Source organism: Clarias gariepinus, chromosome 25 (assembly GCF_024256425.1).
Source record: "Clarias gariepinus isolate MV-2021 ecotype Netherlands chromosome 25, CGAR_prim_01v2, whole genome shotgun sequence".
NCBI classification, from domain to species: Eukaryota; Metazoa; Chordata; class Actinopteri; order Siluriformes; family Clariidae; genus Clarias; species Clarias gariepinus.
In genome coordinates, this window is record NC_071124.1 from 3,386,660 (window position 1) to 3,407,880 (window position 21,221).

At 44.0% G+C, this 21,221-nt stretch overlaps 1 protein-coding gene across 1 annotated transcript in view; it reads right to left on the reverse strand.

The window, feature by feature from the left end:
- Positions 1-4,484: 4,484 nt before the first annotated feature.
- The window catches only part of zswim5 (zinc finger, SWIM-type containing 5), a 41,151-nt gene continuing 24,414 nt past the window's right edge, over positions 4,485-21,221 (reverse strand). The window contains exons 2-14 of the mRNA XM_053486540.1: positions 16,568-16,924; positions 14,539-14,687; positions 14,069-14,219; positions 13,106-13,282; positions 12,826-13,002; positions 12,588-12,734; positions 11,383-11,520; positions 10,075-10,332; positions 9,854-9,989; positions 8,881-9,038; positions 8,535-8,698; positions 8,361-8,442; positions 4,485-8,251 (exon numbers count right to left, since the gene is read on the reverse strand). Coding sequence (XP_053342515.1) covers positions 7,389-8,251; positions 8,361-8,442; positions 8,535-8,698; positions 8,881-9,038; positions 9,854-9,989; positions 10,075-10,332; positions 11,383-11,520; positions 12,588-12,734; positions 12,826-13,002; positions 13,106-13,282; positions 14,069-14,219; positions 14,539-14,687; positions 16,568-16,924 — 2,957 coding nt within the window. The 3' untranslated portion in view covers positions 4,485-7,388. The remainder of the gene's footprint in view (positions 8,252-8,360; positions 8,443-8,534; positions 8,699-8,880; positions 9,039-9,853; positions 9,990-10,074; positions 10,333-11,382; positions 11,521-12,587; positions 12,735-12,825; positions 13,003-13,105; positions 13,283-14,068; positions 14,220-14,538; positions 14,688-16,567; positions 16,925-21,221) is intronic.

Consider the following 21,221-nt stretch of genomic DNA (forward strand, 5'->3'; position numbering starts at 1 on the left):
GATGCTGAGGTTGGAACTGCCAGGCAGGAGGTCTAGAGGAAGACCAAAGAGGAGATTTATGGATGCAGTGAGAGAGGACATAAAGTTAGTTGGTGTGAGAGAAGAGGATGCAGAGGATAGGGTTAGATGGAGGCAAATGATTCGCTGTGGCGACCCCTGAAAGGGAACAGCCGAAAGACAAAGAAGAAAAAATTGATATACTAATAATCATTTAAATATTCATCCATTAAAATGATTATTGCTGTTCTTCAAGGTATAACATAAACTGTAGGCATCCTTACTGTATTTTTGCTCAAATACAATTCTGTTTAAAACAAGCTCATGTCAATTTCGATATTAATTAACATTTGACTTTATACATTTCTATGAACGTGCTATATACCATAAATACCACTTTAATGAACAATTAATAACGAAAGCATGTCCCATAGCAAAATTTTGCTGCTCAGAATGAGATTTTTCTTGTCTCATTACAAGCTCGACTTTGTCTTTTTTTATTTCTCCTAAACTCCACTTAGGAGAAACAAAGAGACATAACTGAGACACAAAGCGAGACATACTTTTGAGAAACATTTAAAAAATCTGAGATGTACATGAGAAACAGAACTGCATTTAAAGGAGAAGCAAATGAGACATATATAAGACCATAATGAGATTAAAGCCAGATACAAATGAGATGCATGAAACACAAATGAGAAATATGAAAGTTTATCAAAAATCCTCAATTAACAGCATACGGTGTAATAAATTTACAATTCACACGATATTACAGACACCAGCAATATCTGGCAAATCAAGACACTGAATGATACAAAATGTCACCCAACCTGACCAAGATATAAAGTGTCACACTGCTCAACTCAAAGTATGATTTACACAGGAGTTACACAAAGTCCACAGCATTGTGACAATCTTCCAGTGAAAAGAATCAGTCAAAAAGGAGATGAAAAATGGTTTCTTGCTGTGTGTAAGGGCTACAAGAACGGGCCAAAGCCAGGAAAAGTTCTCTCTCGCTGCACATTTTTCAAACACACTAACATTTTCAGGCTTAGAGCATGTGTGGGAGAAATTGTGGGAAATTATGTCTTTATTATAATCTATATACACTGTAGGCTTAACGACATTTGTATAGAATCTAAAGTAAGTTTGTCATTTGCCAGTTTAATTGCAAGAAATTCATTAAGGTGTACACATCTGTAAAAGGTTAACCATGTTGATCAAGAGACACCTGGGCGTAGAGGTATAACTAGAGGTTGGATTAAAAAAAAACAAGCTAGATTTTAAATTTTTAAAAAAAGGACATAGAACATTTATGTATTACAAAGCAATTTTGTAATTGACTTACATATCTACATATCTTCATTTCAGAGATCCAACCTACTAACCGTCCCCTCCATCTACCTGTATGTGAAGAGTAAGATGAAGTATATAATAAAGTACTAAACACCTCTTTAGTGTAGATGGATCTGTTTCTAAGAGAAGCCTAGCTCTTAAACCCCAAAGCATTTTAGCAATTCTTTGCAGTATGTTTTAATAAATATACTATATATGAGTCAGGATTGTGCAATATAGATAAATGTTTTTACAGCAGAATATATTCTTCAATCTAAAGAACTCAATTTTATTTCATTTAAACTAACTATACACACATGACTAAGCAAAAATTTAAAATAATTATAGGATCATATCAGAAAACCCAAATGCACAGTTTACAATTACTGTATACTTTATGTGCGGAAAACACCGCTTTAGGGTATTAAAGTCGCACCCATGACAAATATGAACTATCTGCGAGATGTAGAGTTAATGAGCCAATTTTGAGAAACATTTGAGAAGTTGCAGAAAACGGCTAAAATCTCATTCGAGTCTCAAAGACAGCTCATTTCTGCATATGTAAGTTGCGCACAAGACAAATATGAACTATCTGTGAGATGTAGAGGTAATGAGCCATATTTGAGACACATTTGAGAAGATGCAGAAAATGGCTTAAATCTCATTCAAGTCTCAAAGACAGCTCATTTTTGTCTAGGGGACAAAGAAGAGATTAACTGAGCTCTCATCTCTGTGTTTCTTTGCTATGGGGTAGTTTGAATAATGTACTGTAGTAATGTAAAGCAAGAATCATACCGTATGTAAAAACAGTCAAGAATGTCGATATTCCCCTCAGACGTGTTGGTAAATCAGTGCCATGAAAATGTCCCATGTTAATTATTAACAGTTTAATTAGACTTAGCATTGACTGCCAAACCTAACTTTAAAAAGCATCGCCATTTTGACCTCAAGACGTCCTGACAAACTCTAAACTTTTACAAACTCTAAACTTGGGGACTTGTGAAGTGGTTAATCTTATTTAATCCAATACAATTTTTTGAAACAATGTGTTTTACATCACAGAATATCTAACCTGGGAAAAAAATAATAAATCTGGACGCACTGGAACCTATACATCAGGTATTCACTAATTTTTTATGGAGAATGTTAAGTTAGCAATAAGGCTACACAGATCAATACTGAAATCATTACACTTTAAGAGAATAATATTTTTTTTTAATTGTCTAACTACTTGGGAAAGGGAAAAAAGGAACTGGCAAAAAAAAGATAAAGGAAATAGGAAAATAATTAATGAAGAGGTAGTACAGCGCATCTCAAAAAATTTAAATAGTTAGGTTTTTTTTTTTATAAGTTTACTTCATCTAAATTCAAAACATTTAAAGCATTTATATGTATTTTAAATATTAAAATATTTCAAGCTGGTATTGTTTTCATTTTAATGATTATGGCTTACAGTTTATGAAAATAAAAAAATTCTGAATATTACAAGATTTCCAAAGATCACACAGTATTTACTGTATATAAAAAAAACTAATACAGAAATTCTGAAACCTTATGTTCATATACTGTATGTACTAACACTTAGTCAAGGCTCCTTTAGCACAATAAATGCACCAATGCAGCATGGCATAGATGCGATCGGCTTGTGGCGCTGCTAAGGCGTTATTGGAGACCAGGTTGCTTTTATAGCAGCCTTCAGCTTATCAGTATTGTTTAGTCTCGTGTTTCTCATTTTCATCTCTACAAAAACCTATAGATTCTTTATTGGGTTCAGGTCAGCTGAGTTACTTGACGAGCTGGAAAAGGAAATTTTCCATCTCTGGAAAGCTTGTCAGCATGGAGTGCTCCAAAATCTCCCAGTGGAAGTGGACCAAAACCAGCAGATGATCACTGACTGTGCAAACTTCACACTTGGACGCTGTGCCTCTCCACTCTTCCTCCAGAGTGTGCAAGCTTGATTTTCAGCTGAAATGCAGAATGTCCCACTGAGCAAATGTTGTTGCCCAGTTCCTGAAGATGTCTGTGGATGGTGGCTCTTGATGCACTGACTCCAGCCTCACGTCACTCCTGCGACCATTCCTGTTGCTCATGCACCCTTTCCTAGCACATTTCCCCCCTCCAATGGACTTTACATGAACATGTTTTGATACAGCACCTTCTGTGTGGAGACTGTCGATATTGGTCCTCTGGATAATTGTCAAGTCAGATGTCTTACCCATGGTTGTGTCTGTGTGTGCGAAACTATACTGATAGCTATATGGTATTTATACTGTATGAATAAAAATTTACTTAAACTTGAAACTAAATATTCTAATATTTTGAGATACTGGATTTTTTTTCATAAGCTGTAAATCATAATCAGAAACAAAACAAAACAAAAAATACACTTGAAGCATTTCACGTTGTAATAAATCTAGATTTAGAGTTTCACTTTTTAAATTATACAATATGCAGATTTTCCATGATGCACTCTATAATCCATCTGACATGAAGCAGACATGAACAGTTATCATGAAGCTGATTATTTTTTCTATAACACCGCATTATGATGTGATTTATTCCTTTTATACCACAGCAACAATATCCAACGACCGTATTTAGTCCATTTCCTTTTAAAGTACATGCTGTACATGCTTAAAGTTGCAATTAAGACGTGCAATATTAAATGCATTTTTAAACATGTAAAAGTACAGCATGTTGTACGATAATACGTGATTTCTTTAACCAGAGACTTTCTTTTCCGATTCTTTTGAAGCGAATAAAACAATTTAACAGCTTTTGCGACCAGGGAACCTTACAAATGTTGGCCATCTTTAAAAACTTTCAGAGAAATGATCCAGTTACAGAGTGCCGACACTGGAGACTCATTCCATAAGAGGTAAGTAAGGCCAGACCTTGCAAAAAGCATTACATCATCTATTAGAAAATTCCTAATAATTATTAGGTTTAGATTACGTAGTATATCCTCAATTGAATTGTACTTTTTATACCATTAGTATAAAAATGTTATATATATATATATATATATATATATATATATATATATATAATATTAGAAATAATATAAACTGAAACCTGACTCAGAGATCAGACCAATCAGATTCAAGAACGTATCGACCCCTAAGCTGACTCGCTCGAAGAACAGACGATGCCGTGTTTCACACTTTATTCATAGAAAAAGCACTGAAATTCAACACAAATCATATAAAATGGTAGTAGCATTACATAAATAGTAATAAATTTTTTTATAGACATTAGCTCAAGAGGTTGCACAAAGGAAAAAACAAAAAAACAAAACGTCGTCGAACTATACTTTTGTGGCAACAAATACTGGATACCTTTTTCATAATTCAGTAGCACGGAGAGGTGACAAACACTTTTTCCCTTAAATTAAAAAAAGAAAGAAGAGGAAAAAATAAAAATAAAAACAGAACTCAAACAGTAGATGAACTAGTGAACAATCTCTACCAGCGATTATTATTATTATTATTATTAATCTTTTTTTTTTTCCTTCTAAACTCTAGGGACAGATCAGAACACTGGTACAGTCAACACATATAGACACTTAAAGGAGTAATGGGAAAGAGAAAGAGAGGAGAAAAAAAAAAAACTCAGAGCCACAGGAATTCTGATATTTTTTGTTGTTGTTGTTGTTGTTGCCATGCCGCTGGATCAGCTAGGCGAGCTACTAAGGATGCTTGGATGCGTGGAGTCCGTATAAGCAGGCAGCAAGGAGCGTTCTGCATTTGCCACGTGAGGCAGGTTTAATCCCTAAAGCTGCAGAACATCTGCGCGCATCTCTTCCGGCGATTACGGCTCAATCTGGTCGAGGTCATGTGAGACCACTTGAGGAAGAAAGGATGGTTTGTGGAAGGTTTCTTGCTTTTTCTTACTAATCGTATGAAGGACGTTACGGAACGGAACGTGAAGATAAAATGAATTAAAGTGAATGAACCTGATGTCTCCTTTGAAAAAAAGCTAATAAAACCGGAGCTTTTCTTTAAATTCCTGCCATAATTCTACAGCTGGCAGGTTTCGACTGCGCCGTTTATCTGCAAAATAACATGCTCGCTTTTACACTGTATGCATATGCTTTTCTTTTCTTTCTTTTTTTTTTTTTTATTAAAGAAGCATCTCTTAATTTCCTTCCATGAACATTTAGACAAAACCAAATAATCCTCAAGCCGTAATCCAAAATGCTTCGGTTAATTGTTAAGACGATTTAAGCAGAACTCAGCACAGACCCGGTTTATACACCTCGCCGCATCCTCCTACGATCAGACTCCCTAAATCACTTTGAGAAGATGATAAGGCTTCAAAAGTTAAAGAGAAAAAAAAAATTCTTAAAAAACAGAAGACGTATGCAAGTCACTCGAAAGGCAAAAGTCCCCAAACTGTCCGTTCCCAAAAAAAGGGTTAAAGAAAAAACATAAAATCAGGAAGTGGTTCTGCATAGTCAGTTCAACGGCTGTTCTTCCTTTCCTTTCTTTCTTCCCTTCAGTTTATTTATTTATTATTTTCACACGCCATGCTTCTCTTACGAAATAAAAGAAGTGTACAAAAAAAAAAAAAAAAGGAACCAGAAATAAGAAGGAAAAAAAACAAGGAACTGTTCACAGGAGCACCTGAGAAATGTTTTTCTTTTTTTTTTTTTTTTTAAGTCTTTCTGCCGTCACATTCCCAGCCCGCGACAAATTCAAGTATCCGAAAAAGAAAACGACAAAAACAAAAAAACAAAAAAAAAGAAACCTTACAGTTATCATAAATAATTATAACTTTACAATTTTTTGAATTGACACTTTCATATTTACAATATCTTAAATGCTTATGCTACTATTCTTTTTTTTTTTTTTCGTTTCTTAAAGTGATTCCCTGAGAACTGAGTTGAGCATCTTGTCCTTTCTCTCCAGGTTTCCTTCCGTTCGTAGCCGCCGAGTGCATTCTAAGTGTTGGGAGGCGAGCGGGCACTTGTAGGGGGAGATGGAGGTGGTTATGTGGTGGTAAGTTTATAATTTTTTTGGTCCTCTGGCATTATTTATTCATTTCTTTTATCTCTATAGGCAACCGAATTTTGATTAATGCTTGGCCAGACATAGTAAAAGGGGCGGGGAGTAAATCAAGTGCTTGTATAACGACAGTTATTTTTGTTTCTGAATCATTTCTAAGCGCGACGCGGCCGACAGATCCGATGATCTCTTCCGAACTTTCAAGCGGCCGCCGGACTCGACGAGGGAGCCTCGCGTGCGCGGTAATGCTAAGCTGTGACGGTGCAAGAATCTCTGTCTGCGTAACTTCCTCCGTGAAAGTGAAGCCATTTATTTGTTCGGATTCAGGCGGAGAAGGAAACCCTTTGCTCTTCTCAGGTGTGGAGGCGTGGCTCTTACGTTCGGTTAAAACGTTCCCTTAAATCTTTTTTTTTCTCGTCTTGCGAAGACAAACCGAGAGGAGCAGACAGAGAGGAGAGGAGTGTGGCACTCACGGCTCGGCTGATTCCTGGGACACCTAGAACTGGGTTAGGATGAGGAACACCTCGAGATTTCAGCTGGCTCTTTTTGCTCTGAACCTCCCCTCCGAGCGGGAACGAGCGAATGCTAGCCCTCGTCCTGCTTAAAGCTGTTCCTTAAAATACGATCGAGGTATGACTGTAACACTGTGTGCGAGTGGTTTATTCGGAATGACTGCGTTTGAGCGTTTGAGCTCTTTACCGGGAAAAAAATTAAAATAAAATAATGATAACAATAATAAGAATAATAAGAAGAAGAACCACCGATCACCATGACGGAAAAGGCTCAAAATACTCCGCCTATCATTTGGTTTCTCTTTATGTGCCACATCTGCATCAGTTTTGAACTAAAGCGAGCGTAAGCCGAAATCTAAAGGTTGTTCTGGCCTCCACAGGTTCGGATAAATCCGTGAACGTTGGATGTTCACTTCAACACAAACTGTTTCAAACTTAAAAACGAGAATTAAAATTAAGGATAGTCAGAATATACAGGAAGAAAATAATGCCTTAAATAAAGAAGGAGTGAGCAGAGGGGAGTCCTTCGAGTGTCTCCTCAGCCGAATCGCTCGCGCACGAGCATCATGAGCTTCTTCTTGCCCTTGTAGATCTGCTTGAGGTTATCGATGAACTGGGCGAACTGCACGTGGCCGTCGTGCGCCATCAGGAAGGTGTCGCGGGCTTTGCCCAGGAACTCGATGAACTCGCCGTAGTGCCGCGGGCTGATGTGCGTGAGGCGCGAGTGTGTGGTGCTGATGTAGGCACCGATGGCGGCGTCCAGCAGTTGGCGCAGCGGCGCCTTGTCCGTGCTCATAAGCTTGCCTGAGCTGCGGCGGCCGGGGATACCGGCCAGGCCGGGCGCCGTGACCGTGCAGCGGCGCAGGATGTCCGAGAGCACGGTGGCACAGCGCACGCCCTTTACCACTAACGGCACCATGGCACCGAGCTCGTTCTTGCCCAGCGAGTGGCTGAGAGCGCACGCCCACAGGACGTCGTTGATGGCCGGATGCGTGTCCTGGTTGTACGCCAGACTCACGTGTGCCATGGCCAACGAGGCCAGCTTGAAGGCACGCAGCGGGTAGCCGCGGTGCTCCATGTATCGCGCGATGGTAAACAGCTGTGCGTGCGTCATAGCCGTCGCCGCCGCGTCCACCGCGATCTGGTAGGCCGTCTCGAAGGCCACGTGCTCCTTCTCGCAGAGCGTCAGCGCCGACAACGCGCAGTTGGCCGGGTCCTTCATGGCGCACTGCAGCGCGAGCGTCCGGGCGCAGCTCGCCAGTTCTTCGCGTTGCCCGTAGTCCAGGCTGAGACGCAGCGCCGTGCCGTGGGACATGACCGCTGCGGCGACAATACTCGTGGCCTCGGTGGGTGTGAACAGTGTGTACCAACTCTGCAGGATGCTCACCAGCGCCCGCAGCCCTGGAGAAAAACGAAAAAGGAAAAAAAAAAACGAAAGTCAGAACCAGGATATGGACACAGTATTGGTTTTACGGTAAGACATGATATATACAGTTGACATGATACGGACCAACTTCTGTAGCGCAGGTGACGAGCCAGCGCACCATCTCTCTGCGTCTCCAGTTCAAAGTGGACAGAGTCATCCTCATGACCTAGAGAGAGACAACATGCAGGGATGAATCAGACGCCACATAGACAGACAGACAGACACTAAACAAGACAAACTGCGCAGACAAACACACACCTGAAGGCCGAGCTCCAGCGCCACGTTGAGCAGGGTGATGTCAGGCGGGCTGTCTGCGGGCGTGGCGATCTTGAACGCGTCTTGAGCCAGTTTAAAGATGAGGGACGAGGAGTGGATGTTTTTCTGGATGGCCTCGAGGACGGTACGCAGTCTCAGCATGTCTCCTGCTCAAAACACACAACACACAACGTTGGTTAGGACGAAGCGAAGCTCCAGCTGTCCGTCTTTAAGGCATCGCGGCTGATTTCAGGTTATTACGAGAGGGAAAGTGTGTAGATTTAATCTTTTATGTAAAAGAGAAGAAGAAGTGTGTGTGTGTGTGTGTGTGTGTGTGTGTGTTACTCACCCTTGGCTGCAGTGAGCATGGTTGATGCCAGCTCACACTGCTGGGACTCCAGGTGCCCGAGGGTGAACCAGCGTGGGTATCTGCTCGGCACAATAGAGATGCCGTGGTGTGGGTGACCAACATCACCTGATGGAGCGGTGGATTCCAGAACAGGCAACCTACAGCACACACACACCCTAATGGATTAACACCCAGGGTAAACAGTTCACCATCTCATTTATATCCGTTATACACAATAACTATTAATAAGGAACCAAAACACCGTACCATCAAATGCTACACCAATATGTAATGAAAAGAATGACCTACATTTGCATACTGGCACATGATTGGCTCTTACATTCTGTGATACAATACCAGGCTTGTGTTAATGAATATATTTCCCAGAATGCATTATTTAAATTCACTACACTGCAGCTCTGTGCTCTACTGCTCGTGTCTGAGAGTGCAGTGTGATTTTGTATTGTAAAACATGTTGTGCCATAGGAAACAATGTAAATGCAGATAATCCGTTTCAACCACCCAACAATATTACCAATTTCCAACACTATAATTATATTTCTGCGTATAATAATAATCAAAACATTTAGAAAAAAACATGTAAATGAAATTAAACATGAAATAAATGAACATTAACCCCCATGTAACCTTAATTTATGATTCCTCTCGGCACCGGCTGCTTTAAAAATCCAAACTGAAAGCTGCTCGCTATTGTTCTTGCTAACCCATGGTGCTAAATCTTGCACAAAACGCAAAAGAATATGCTAAACTCGCTTCGCTTGTATTTCCACTGATGTAAACAAGTTTTGAACGGCCCCTTGACGGACGCACAACTTTCCAACATTAGGTTCGGTCGAGACAATTTTTTGCGAAATTTCATTTTTTAGGCTAAAAAAAGAGCCCGAGGAACCATTACATGATCTACATTCAATAATAAGGTCTGGCAGAGGACGCTCTGTGACTCGGTTCTCACCTCATGGCCCTGAGTCCGATCTTGTAGGCCAGGTCTGTGTCGTGTGGAAGGAGTGCCGTGAACAGGTACTTGGCGAACGTGTGCATGGGCACGCTCTCTCTGTGGATCACCTCTCCCAGGCCGCTGAAGGGACCACCTACGGAAAAAAGGCCGTCAGCACTCAACATCTCCTCGAGTAGTTCAATATCGCACACGAGTCGCGGGCGGGGTTAAACTCGTACCTTCCAGCAGAAGCATGGCCTGCTTGCGGAGTGTGTGCACCAGCAGCTCGTCCAGCTCCAGCTCCTGCAGTTTGGAGACGATCTGCTCCTCGTTGCGGCACACCTTGTCCTGGGCGTACAAGCCCTCGGGCATTAATCTCTGCTGTCCCATACCCATCAGAGCTACCTCCAGCGCCAGGGCCAGGTACGACTCGCCGGCGTCTGGGCAGCCCCACACGGGCACGTGCTGATACACCGGGGGCTTGGGCTCGCCGGAATCTGCAGGAGAGCGAGAGGAAGGAACGCTTAGGACGGAATGGGGTTGTGGAAGTGCACACAAAATGTGTTAGGAAAAATATGAGGGCACGTGTATGTGTGTGTGTGTGTGTAAAAGCATGTATAAAAAAAAGAAAAAGAAAAAAAAAACACCATCTGTTTGATAAGTGTGTCAGCGCCAGATATTAAATCCTGGCCATGATTCCGGTGTTTGCATTAGACGTTATGAAGGAACAACAAAAACAACGCACACACACACACAAATACGTGCATATATATTTATATGCACACACACACACACACACACACACAAAGTGAAGGCCTGGAGGATGCCCACCAAGTGATAAACGAATCGGAGTTGCTAATTCACACATCTGTTAAGAAGGACAGGGGACACTCCTGAAGGTGTGAACGAGTGTCTGGAGATCGTAAAGTTTTTCCTGAGACAAAAACAAAGCGAGAGAGACTGGGAAGAAAAAGAGGAGAAAAAAGGGGGGGGGGGGTTTCAAGTTTGGAATACACACTCCAGCTGTTGTAAACGCTCCGGAGCTGCTGATTGGATGAGGTTTTAGGCCACGCCCACTGTGTTACAAAGTGCCAAATGTTTCCAAATAATGTGTGATGGGAGCTGAACAAAGGGCTGTGCAACGTACACCCCTTACACACTCCAGGACACACACACACAGACACACAGACACACACACACACACAGTACCACTTGGCTGCATTATTCCAGATCACAATAGCTCCCTGTTGGTTTGGCACAATAGCAACACAAAAGGCGACACTCTGCAGCTCGGAGCGATGTATAGAATGCAAATGCTGATTGATTTTATACATTTTACTCCGCCGTGTCGTCAGGGTGACCCCACGGCTACAATATGACCATACACACACACACACACACACACACACACACACACACACAATAATACAATTCTGTGGCGTTTTGAAAAGTATGAAAGGCTATAGAGGCCTAATCTAATTCCTTCCAACAAACAAAACACACACACACACACACCCCACCCCATCTGCCAGCCCATAATAGTCTACCTCCGGTATCCATGGCGTTGTCGTCCTCCACTCGACACGTCTCCGTGAGAGTGGCGAAAAGGCAGCCGATGGGGTCGAGCGGGTGGCCCACCCAGCCCTCCAGATTGGTAGTGCTGGTCATTCCTCTCTGCAGCAGCTCTGCGCACACACACACACACTTAGATTAATTGTGCTCAACCTTTTATCACCCATAATTCACTTAACAGCTGTTTCTTTTTAAACCGCTCCGAAAGTAAGTGCCCCCCAACAAGCCATTTATGAATCTCGATAATTCATATCGAGCAGCCGAAAGACTAACAACAACATGTCAGAGCGACAAATTTCCTGATCCGTATATGCAATTCTAGCAAGCTAACATATCGAGCTAATGACTTATAATAATAATAATAATAATAATAATAATAATAATGTGCTAGGTAATTTAGCAAAAGATTAGCAATAAGCAATAAAGATGTGGCGGGGGGGGGGAATCTGTTGAGTTGCGTTTGGCAATTCATAAATCTATTTTTAATTCAATCCATAATAAAATCAATATATTATATATATATGTTTGTTTTGCATTTGAGGCGGTAACATGTTGCTATTCCTTTTTCACCCTGCAGGTGGCGAACTCTAAACTATTCACATCATGTGTGGAAGGAGCAAATTATGGGCCCGGTTTTTTTTTTTTTTAGGATTGGAACAAAATATGAAAAAAAAAAAACCAGCAGATCGAATATTTAAAAATTTGGCGTCACACATCGGATCGGCACTGCGGTATCTTGATAACCTCTGATATCGGGTGATCCCTGGTGATTTGCGTCCCTGCTAAACAAGACAAGTAAAAATACTTAACTTGTCATCAACCCCATAAGCATTTAACGCACAGCTTCACTATGTAACGCAATACTGGTGACTCTGGTACTAAAGCTCCCAGTACTCCCAGTACTCCCAGTCCCCCCCCACACACACACACACACACACAACTGATCTGGACTTGGCATTAGTTCGATACCAAACACTTGAACACAAAAACGAGCTGTGTGATGCTCTCAGGCCTTGTAGCTCTACACGGGGAGATAAGCCGCCCGCTTCGGAGCACAATGCGGCTTTTGTAGGGTTTTTGGCTTATACGAGCGCGCCGCGATGCCGAGGAGATAAAGATTGCTGTAAGGTCATGTTCCAATCTGTGTGTGTGTTTATGCGTGAGAGTGAGTGTGTGTTACCTTTCTTCTGGTGTTTGTAAATGTCCAGCTGCCTCTGCTGCTGAAGCCGGAGTGTGTTAATGATAGCCACGGCCAATCGCAGGGCCTCTCTCGGGTAACCGTGGGATCGCAGGGCATCCACCCTGGCACATGCAGTGGGCACGTGATCTGAAAGAATGAAAGGTCACTGTTAGACGAACAAGCGCAACAACGCTCCCACGTCTGTGTGTGTCTGTGTTTATGTGTGTGTCTGTCCTACCGAGCCAGAGTGGCAGGCCTTGAGGGTTGAAGAGCAGATTCTCTCCCTCTCTCTGGTAAGCGGGCGACACGTAGAAGTCGCTGCTGATGATCCGCTGCAGGTGGCTGTCCTGCCAGTGCAGGTCGCACGCCTCCATGGCACGAGTGAACACCGTGCGCCTCGGCCTGGCCAACGAGTCTAAAGACACACCGGAGGGACATGAGGCCGCGTACATCGAGGGAGAAACGCTAAATAAACATCTGACGGAATTAGACGTAAAAGATCAGATCTGGATGCCCACCGTGTGCCAGGTTGCTCTGCGGCAGCGCGTTGGTGATGTTCGGGAGCTCGCTGCCGTAGTTGCCGTCCTCCAGCGGGCAGATATCCATGTCGCTCCACTTCTTCAGCTGTTTGAGCCATGCGCTCTTCTCCTCGCTCTTACAGTGAGGGTTCAGCACGATGCACACCCACAATGCACCTGTGCAACAATCAGAAACGAACAGAGCGCGGTTAGCGTGGAGCGTCTCGGAAAAAAGGAAAAAAAAAAAAAAACAGAGCACACGAGAGGAACGGAGATAAAGAGGGGAGAAAGGAAAAAGATGAGAGCGAGGACAGAGTGAACAGAAAGACAGCCCGAGGCCGAGACGAGGAAGAGGAGGAGGAAGGGGGGGTGCACTCTGCCTCGCCGCCTCTCTGCCTCGCCGCCTGCAGCGTTTAAAAGGCCCTTTAGAAGTGAAATGGAAAAACGCGGGCGTACGTGCAAATCTCACGTTCTGTCGGTTAACCGGATCAACACCGGGCAGTTTTGCGTGGAACTCGAGTCATGGCGGTTATCACGCGTGTGAAGTGGGGCAAAAAAAAAAAAAAAAGGAGGCGGAGCTTTGCAATGCAGGCATTTTCAGGAATCCGGCCTCTAAATGTCCCGATCGATAGCGAGCTGCCGAGAGAAAGGCCATTGATTTTTTTTGTGGCCATATTTGATGGTCGGCGTTGCGCTGCCTTACATGTTGGCGGTGTTACGGCTTTCTGATGTACATTAAGGCTTTGAAGTTCAAGAGCATGCGGTTACAGTTAAACGCTGCGATGAGAACTGCGATGGACTAAAACCAATACAGCAGTCGGTACCTCGGCATACGGACGCCACGGCTATAAAACAGACCTCACAATACGAAATGTCACATCAAGAGCTCGGATTAAATCCATGCCGATGTGATATAACGACGTTGCAGCATTAGAATCGTTTCATCTCAAACCGGCGACTCACCGAGCTCATCCCACAGCTGTCGGCACTTGTCCGTCATGCCCGTGCCCTGCTGTCGCCATAGCGACAGGCGTGGGTCAGCCATAAACTGCTCTGTGATGAGGGTGAGCATGCGTGCTCCGTTCGAGTCCCTCATGCGCAGCATCTCCCGCACCTACACACACACACACACACACACACACATTGACATTTCTTTAAAGCACAGGTGTATCATACTGTATAATCCTTTATTAAAACAAGATTTGAAATATACACAGCAGGCACAGAGGCTAATTCGAACGTCAGCTGAACCACACACACACACACACACACACACACACACAGGAAATGAGAGGCTGCTTGACATTTTATTAAAGCACATTGATTTTAATAGTCCTCGCAGGATTTTATAGTGCCGTCATTTATCACAATAGCATCTTTAATATCGAGCATGTCTTTCACACACACACACACACACGCTAACGTCGTCTCACCTTGGCGAACATGGAGTTGAGCTGTTTTCCCGAGCCGTAGTAGCCTCCCTGCGAGAGGAACTGCTTGACCTGCTCGCGTACCTGCTCCTCGTCCAGGTGCCAGCAGTTATCATCGTCGATACTGGCTCCTGCCGTGGGGTCCGGGGCCCCTGAAAGACACACACGCCCAGAGGAAGGGTTAGTAAAAAAAAAAAAAAAAATCTATAAAAAATATGAACCTAACCGCGCAGCCTGGCTAAAAATGAGCAAATACAACTCATCACAAATAAATCTACAAATCATTTTTGTTCGCTCGCTCTGGAGTAACGCCTCCACTTAGATCGAATAACTTGAAAAACACTCGAGTTCCACCCTGTAAAAACGCTCTTCAGCAGAGCCTTCCTTCTTTACGCTCCTCTCTGGATAATGTCGCGCTTTCAGCGGCGAGCACACGCTGATTTGGGAATAACAGGCTCGAGATGGAAAGCATTAGCGATCTCGGATTTCATCACTTTATCAAGAGAGATTCGGAGACATCGGTTCATTTCAGATCGACTTCTCATTGGTGCGCTTTAAAGCACGCACACACACACACACACACACACACACAGAGACAGACAGAGAGAAAGAGAAACTTCTTCACGCTGCACTAGTTCTGCTTTTTACATCCAAACATAGTCAGAAAGCAACACGTACCACCAGATCGATATGATAAAGTTTTGTAAATCATCAAGCGTTTGTTTTTTTCTTTCCTTCTTCATTAATCAGTCATTCATTTCCCGCATAACTCGCAGTCTCTCAAAAAAAAACACATAGTCCAGCTTCATTTCATAGGTGAGGGAATGTTTTTCTCTTTTTGATGAATAAATAAAAAAAGAAAAAAAAGAAGAAAAAAAATGCTTTTATGAATTTCTTCTAATTAATAAGGTCAGCTTATATTTATAAATTAAAAACCTGATCATATTTAATCACAAGTTAATACAAACTTATCACCAATTATAACTAGGGCTGCCGATATTAATGCGTTAACGCATGTGATTAGTCTAGAAATCTTAAGGCTTTGTTATTTTTGTAACACAAATTAATTCTATGACATACAGTAGTTGTTCGGATCTGAGCATCCGGGTTTAAGCCCCGCCCATTGGTGGGTTGGCCACACCCACATACTACACCCAATAACTGCATACAGTGCCGGTCCTACTCGAGATATTTTAATTTACCAGCTGTTAAATGTTATTATAAAACTATATTACAATTAATATTTTTATGACTATATATATAAGGATTGGCTCAGAATAAAAACAAAATCCGAATAAAATCATTAGAAAATAAAATATGTTTCACTGCACTTTGACTGAAACCTTAACTCATTTTCTGTAACGCTACCTCTCGCCAGCCGTGGTCATGTGACCCTGTTCCTCAGCTCCTGGTGAGCGGTTGATAAGCGCCCCTGGGCGACTCCGACAGAATGAGGGCAACTTCCCGGCCAGGGTTTTCGTGCCACGTGTGCCGAGACCGGCTATAACCTTCCGCTAGGAGAGAGAGCGGGAGGAAGCGGTGGTCTGCTTTCCCTCACCTATCCACCTCCTAACTCCTGATTATGGGACTTGTGAGAGCTCGGGAACGCTGTCATAAACCGTTTTAGCCTAAAGAGCCGCACTTGGCAGAGCTAAAACTAACACGGCTCCCCTGATAGGGTCTTAAAACGAACCGGTTACGAGTTACGAGCAAACACTCGAAGACACTTCTGAAGAGAAACGGGTCACGTGACCGGATTCCTGGCAGGCTGCGTCCCATTTCCTCGATTCCCCCCCCCCGCTCAGGCCTCGATCCCCCCCCCCCTCCTGGCAGGTCTCTGCGAAGAGCCCGAGCTGATCGTTAAAGATGATGTCAGACAGAGTGGGATGGAAAGTGGGAGCGTACGTTGATTTTCATAACATTCGCGTACTCGGAGGCAAAAAAACCCAAAATAAATTCGCGTCTGTAAGTGGTAGCTAATGGATGGCAGTAAAGCAAAGTAAAGAATTTGGAAATGGCACACCATCCTCACCGTGCACTTGATTAATCTCCGAGTTGGAGGACAGGATCTCATCCGCGAGTTTCTGCGCCGTGGGCAGCACTTCGGTGTGGTGCGCCGTGATCAGGTACTGCACCAGTTTCTGCAGCTGGTCCCTGTTCATCTGGAAGAGCGTCTCGGAGATCGGCAGCCGCAGCTTGACTTGCTCGGCCCGCCGGATGCGGTACAGGGAGAGCGCCACCACGTGGGCGCAGTAGAAGATATCGCGGTTGCCGCAGCCGCACGTCACTGACGTGATCTTGCAGCGGTCGAAGCTGATAGCCACGCGGTGCGTCACCTCGGGTTCCGAGTGAGTGGCCGGTTCTGTTACCGTCCCGCTAAGATGGAAACCTGGAAGGAGACAGGGAGGTACAAGAGCGTCAGTCATGTGATATCCAGGTTGAAGAAAAAAAAAAAAACGGGAATATGTACAGATATATACTTGAAAAAGGCCTCGGTTATTCTCGCTACAATGTGCTCCTTGGTATATGGAGCTTTAAACACACCCGGACGCACCCAAATCAAACCGGTAGGGTATCGCTTATGCTCACAAGCAAGTGTGTAAAAAAAATATATATATATTTTTATATTACTATCCTTCTTTTGAAACTAAAGTTGAGACATTGAATGGAAAGGAGGTGGAGTTAAGCGGTTAAAACTTTGCTAATCTGAGCTAACGTTTACTAAGTTTCTCTACGGCTCATTTACATTCCGATTATAAGATTATGAGAGGTTTAGAAACATTTTTAAAATCATGCTAAACTTCGGCTGTGAACTCTGGAGACATCAGCAGTCACCAAAGCGCCACCCGCACTGCACTGATCTGAACACAGTAATGGATTAACGTCATCCAATCCTCTCGGAAAAAAAAAGTCATAATCCCAGGGGAGCTCCGAGACTCACATGTCCTACTAGGAAGCGGGGGATACGAGACGAAAGTAGATCCTCCGTCACCTTTGACCTTCGGATCCCCACGGGCCGGGGTTGTGAATTCGTCCTTGGGGACGAGAGCGTATCGGAGTTGTAAGGCACTCTGTAATGCCGGGGCTGATGGATAGAGGCGCTGTAAGGTCTCTCGTTCAAACAAGTCCCTGAGGATATGTGGGTTAAAATGTGGGGCAAATATGCTTACGGCTATGGGGTTTAGGAGGGGCGGAAGAGGTGTCTGGGTAGTCGTGTTTTCAGGCTTTGAATGGTGAATTATTATTATTATTATTGATCGGGGGATGGACAGTGTGGGGTGGGACAGTCAGGATTATAATACGAGTCTCACCCTAACTGTGCACCATGGCAACCGAGACTGGGTTATGAGTGTGTGGGGTGGATCACTGGAGTCTGTAAAACATACTATAGGGTATAGCGCAGGAAATGACTGATATATTAATAAAACAATATTAATGTTTCTAAACCTTTTTGATATTCTCATAAATAATGTAAAAAAAATTTAAACCCAAGGTCTAAGTGTTAAACACGCTACATGAAGTCTTTCGAGTCAGGCTTTCCATAAAAATCCCCAGCACTTGCGCACGGACTCGCCCATCCCAAACAACCCGACCTAAATCTTATCCAGTACATACAGTACGTCCACAGAAACATGCTGGTACACATTCCCTACGTCGACGTCTCGCGTGCACAGACATCGCGTCTCGGTTTAGTCCGGCGTCTAACACTAGAGCTAGCAAAGCCCTGTCTTTAGCCCTGCCAAATCCCACAAAAGGCTTTTCCAGACGAGTTCTCCTAAGAAGGCGTCCTACCTCCCCGCCGCCCCTCCTTAAGGTTTTTCAGAAAACAAATCCGACGTCCAATTTACTGCCGAGCGCTTTCAGGCAGAGCCAGCGAGCGCCGAGGCACCTGATTAAGCCGAGTTTATGGTGATGTCTGTTTCCAGTTTGATAAAAGCCTGAAAAGGAGAGGGGCTAGCCTCGCTCCGGAGTAGATCCAAGCGCAAACAAAGACTCGAGAGACAGTGTTTTTTTTTGTTTTGTTTTTTTTAAACCGACCTGGGTGTTTCTTTTAGGCTAACACATGAGCTGTTAAGCCTCGTGTGGCCTTCGTACGGCGCTGAGAAGAACCGAGATGCCACATCTTGAAAAGAGAGAGAGATAGAGCTAGAAGGCAATAAAAGGACTCGGATAATAGCGGGATGCCGTCCCGTTCGCTAAGTTTTAGAGCGAGGTTGCTGGATGAATACGTACACTCGAAGGACTGGATGCAGATCCTGCAAAAATCGACGAGTTTTCGACGAGAAAGTTGCGTTGAAAGGGCGGGATGAGTTTGAGATAATCGGGAAAAAAACAGGACCTGATGTAATGTCTGACACATCGGCTAAAAAAGCAAACACTTGAGGAAACGGTGTCTTAGCAGGTGAGATGGAGGGAGGTGACGATTTGAAGATACAATAATCATTAAGTCTTTAACTTCTCAACAGATGTAGGTTTCCTGTGGATCACCGACTAACACTCACACAAACACCAAGCTCCACCACAATCAGTGTACGGCACAGTCTGTTACAGCAGCAACAACAACAACAACAACAACACTGTGCATTAGCATCAACTGTAATGGCGTAAATCTGAAGCCTGAGAGAGAGCAGCGTGTCATTCTCCTGCCTTCCTCCTCTCCTCCTCCTCCTCCTCCTGCTGTCCTTACTGACTCCATTCCGCTAAATTGCTCTTTATCAGATACGCCGAGGGTGACTCAGGACTTCTCATCTGCCCAGGAGGAGGAGAGAGAAAAAGCGAGAGCGAGAACGAGCGAGAGAGAGAGACAGGAGGATGGCAAAGAGAATGAAATTGAAACTGTGTGTGTGTGTGTGTGTGTGTGTGTCGGAGAGAGAAAGACTGTGACACTGCAAAACAAGCCACAGGGAGTCTTAGGAGACCTGCAGAGCTGCAGGAGACCTTGTGCCTGTCACCAGCCGCCATAACACAGAGGACAGTAATCTCCACCAGTCTTATAGCCCTGCACCCGACACACACACACACACACACATATGTGCACCTTCAATGTGTGTGAACTAACTGTCAAGTTTCAATACCCTCTTTTAACCAGACTTTACTTCCCTCGCCTACATTAGTTACACACACTGCAGTGTCAGGAAGTGACGGAGGAATTGTGCAAAGCCTGTGGCCACGCCCCCTTCACACTGATTGATGCACAAAGGCCACAGCTCTTTGAAGAAGACTTCAGTCTCAGGAAAGATCAAAACACTACAGCCACACCTCCTTTGCCAAGACTGATGCAGAGGCCACACCTCCTTCACTAACACTGATGCACAGAGGCCACGCCTCCTTCGCTAAGACCGGCAGATTACTGTGATTGTACGTCTAAGAGCACTGTAGCAAAACAAAAAATAAAAAACGAAACGTTACCAAGGCATAAAACAAAGGATGTTATTTAAATCCTATATGTGACAGTAGGTATTGCTCATTGGCTGCTGTGACGTAAGGGGGCGGGGCCTGACGCAGATAGATGTTAAAGGTCCTCTTCTCCTTTCAATACAAGCCTTTGTTGGGTTGATAAGCAGTCCATGCTTCACTACCATCCTCTTCACGGCTGCTCTTTTCACACTGACCTCCGAGGCCCTGTGTGTGTGTGTGTGTGTGTGTGTGTGTGTGTGTGTGTGTGTGTGTGTATACATGCATGCGTATCTGCTGCTCCCTCTTCTAGGTCTTTTTGATCATCCGGTACCTGGCTGAGAGGAGGCCTCGGGCACGGATGAGACAAAGAAGAAAGAGAAATGGACAGAGAAGGATGGGAACGGGGAAGATGTCGTAAGCAGATGGAGTGCCAGCGTCGATCACAATAAGCCATGCAGTGTCAGCCTGGAGGAGTAATGACACTGCTCCAGTTAATATGGGTCATTGTGCTCAAACACACACGCACACACACACACACACACTCATGAGCAGGCATTCAGCCTATTTGACTGGCTTGTTTAAGATACACAAGGCTGATTCTAAACGAGATGACGCCAACGCTTAGTAAACAGTCCAATCAGGGGAAGCTTAACCGAATCAGAATCAGATGCACTTGGTCGCATACAAAATACAAATCGTATAGAAATGAAGACAAAACAGTCCTCCTCCTCCTCCCCTTCCCACCCACAGCCTGGATCTAATCTCCATGCCACGCTGCAGCACCGAGCTGAAAGACTACAACTGTGTGATCCAGCCACAAGCTAATTCTGTCCAAGCCTCTGTCTAATCTAATCTAATCTAATCTATTCTGTTCTATTCAACACCAAGCAACTCACAGCATTAGACGGCTGATTGGATATTTTATGGGAAACAATGCAACGTCGCTAAGGCCATAAATTGTATTAGCAAAACTGAAAAACAAAACCCATGTCCGTTATATAACGCGTCATATCGTATCTGTTACTGCGGGTGCGCTCCTAACCATCATATAATTAATCTATTGGCACCGGGCGCTAATTCTCAGTGCTAACAAAGTCGCTAATAGCGAGCCTCTCTATTGGCCATCTGTTTGTAAGGGGATTGCTGTGGGGGCCGATACCACTGCAGGCAGCGGCGCTCATCGGGAAACAGGAGAGAACAAGAAAGAAGATACACACAACACACTCCCTTGGCACCATCTGCCGGCCTTTAAAGACACCCACGCAGAAACCCGTCAGCCAATGGCAACA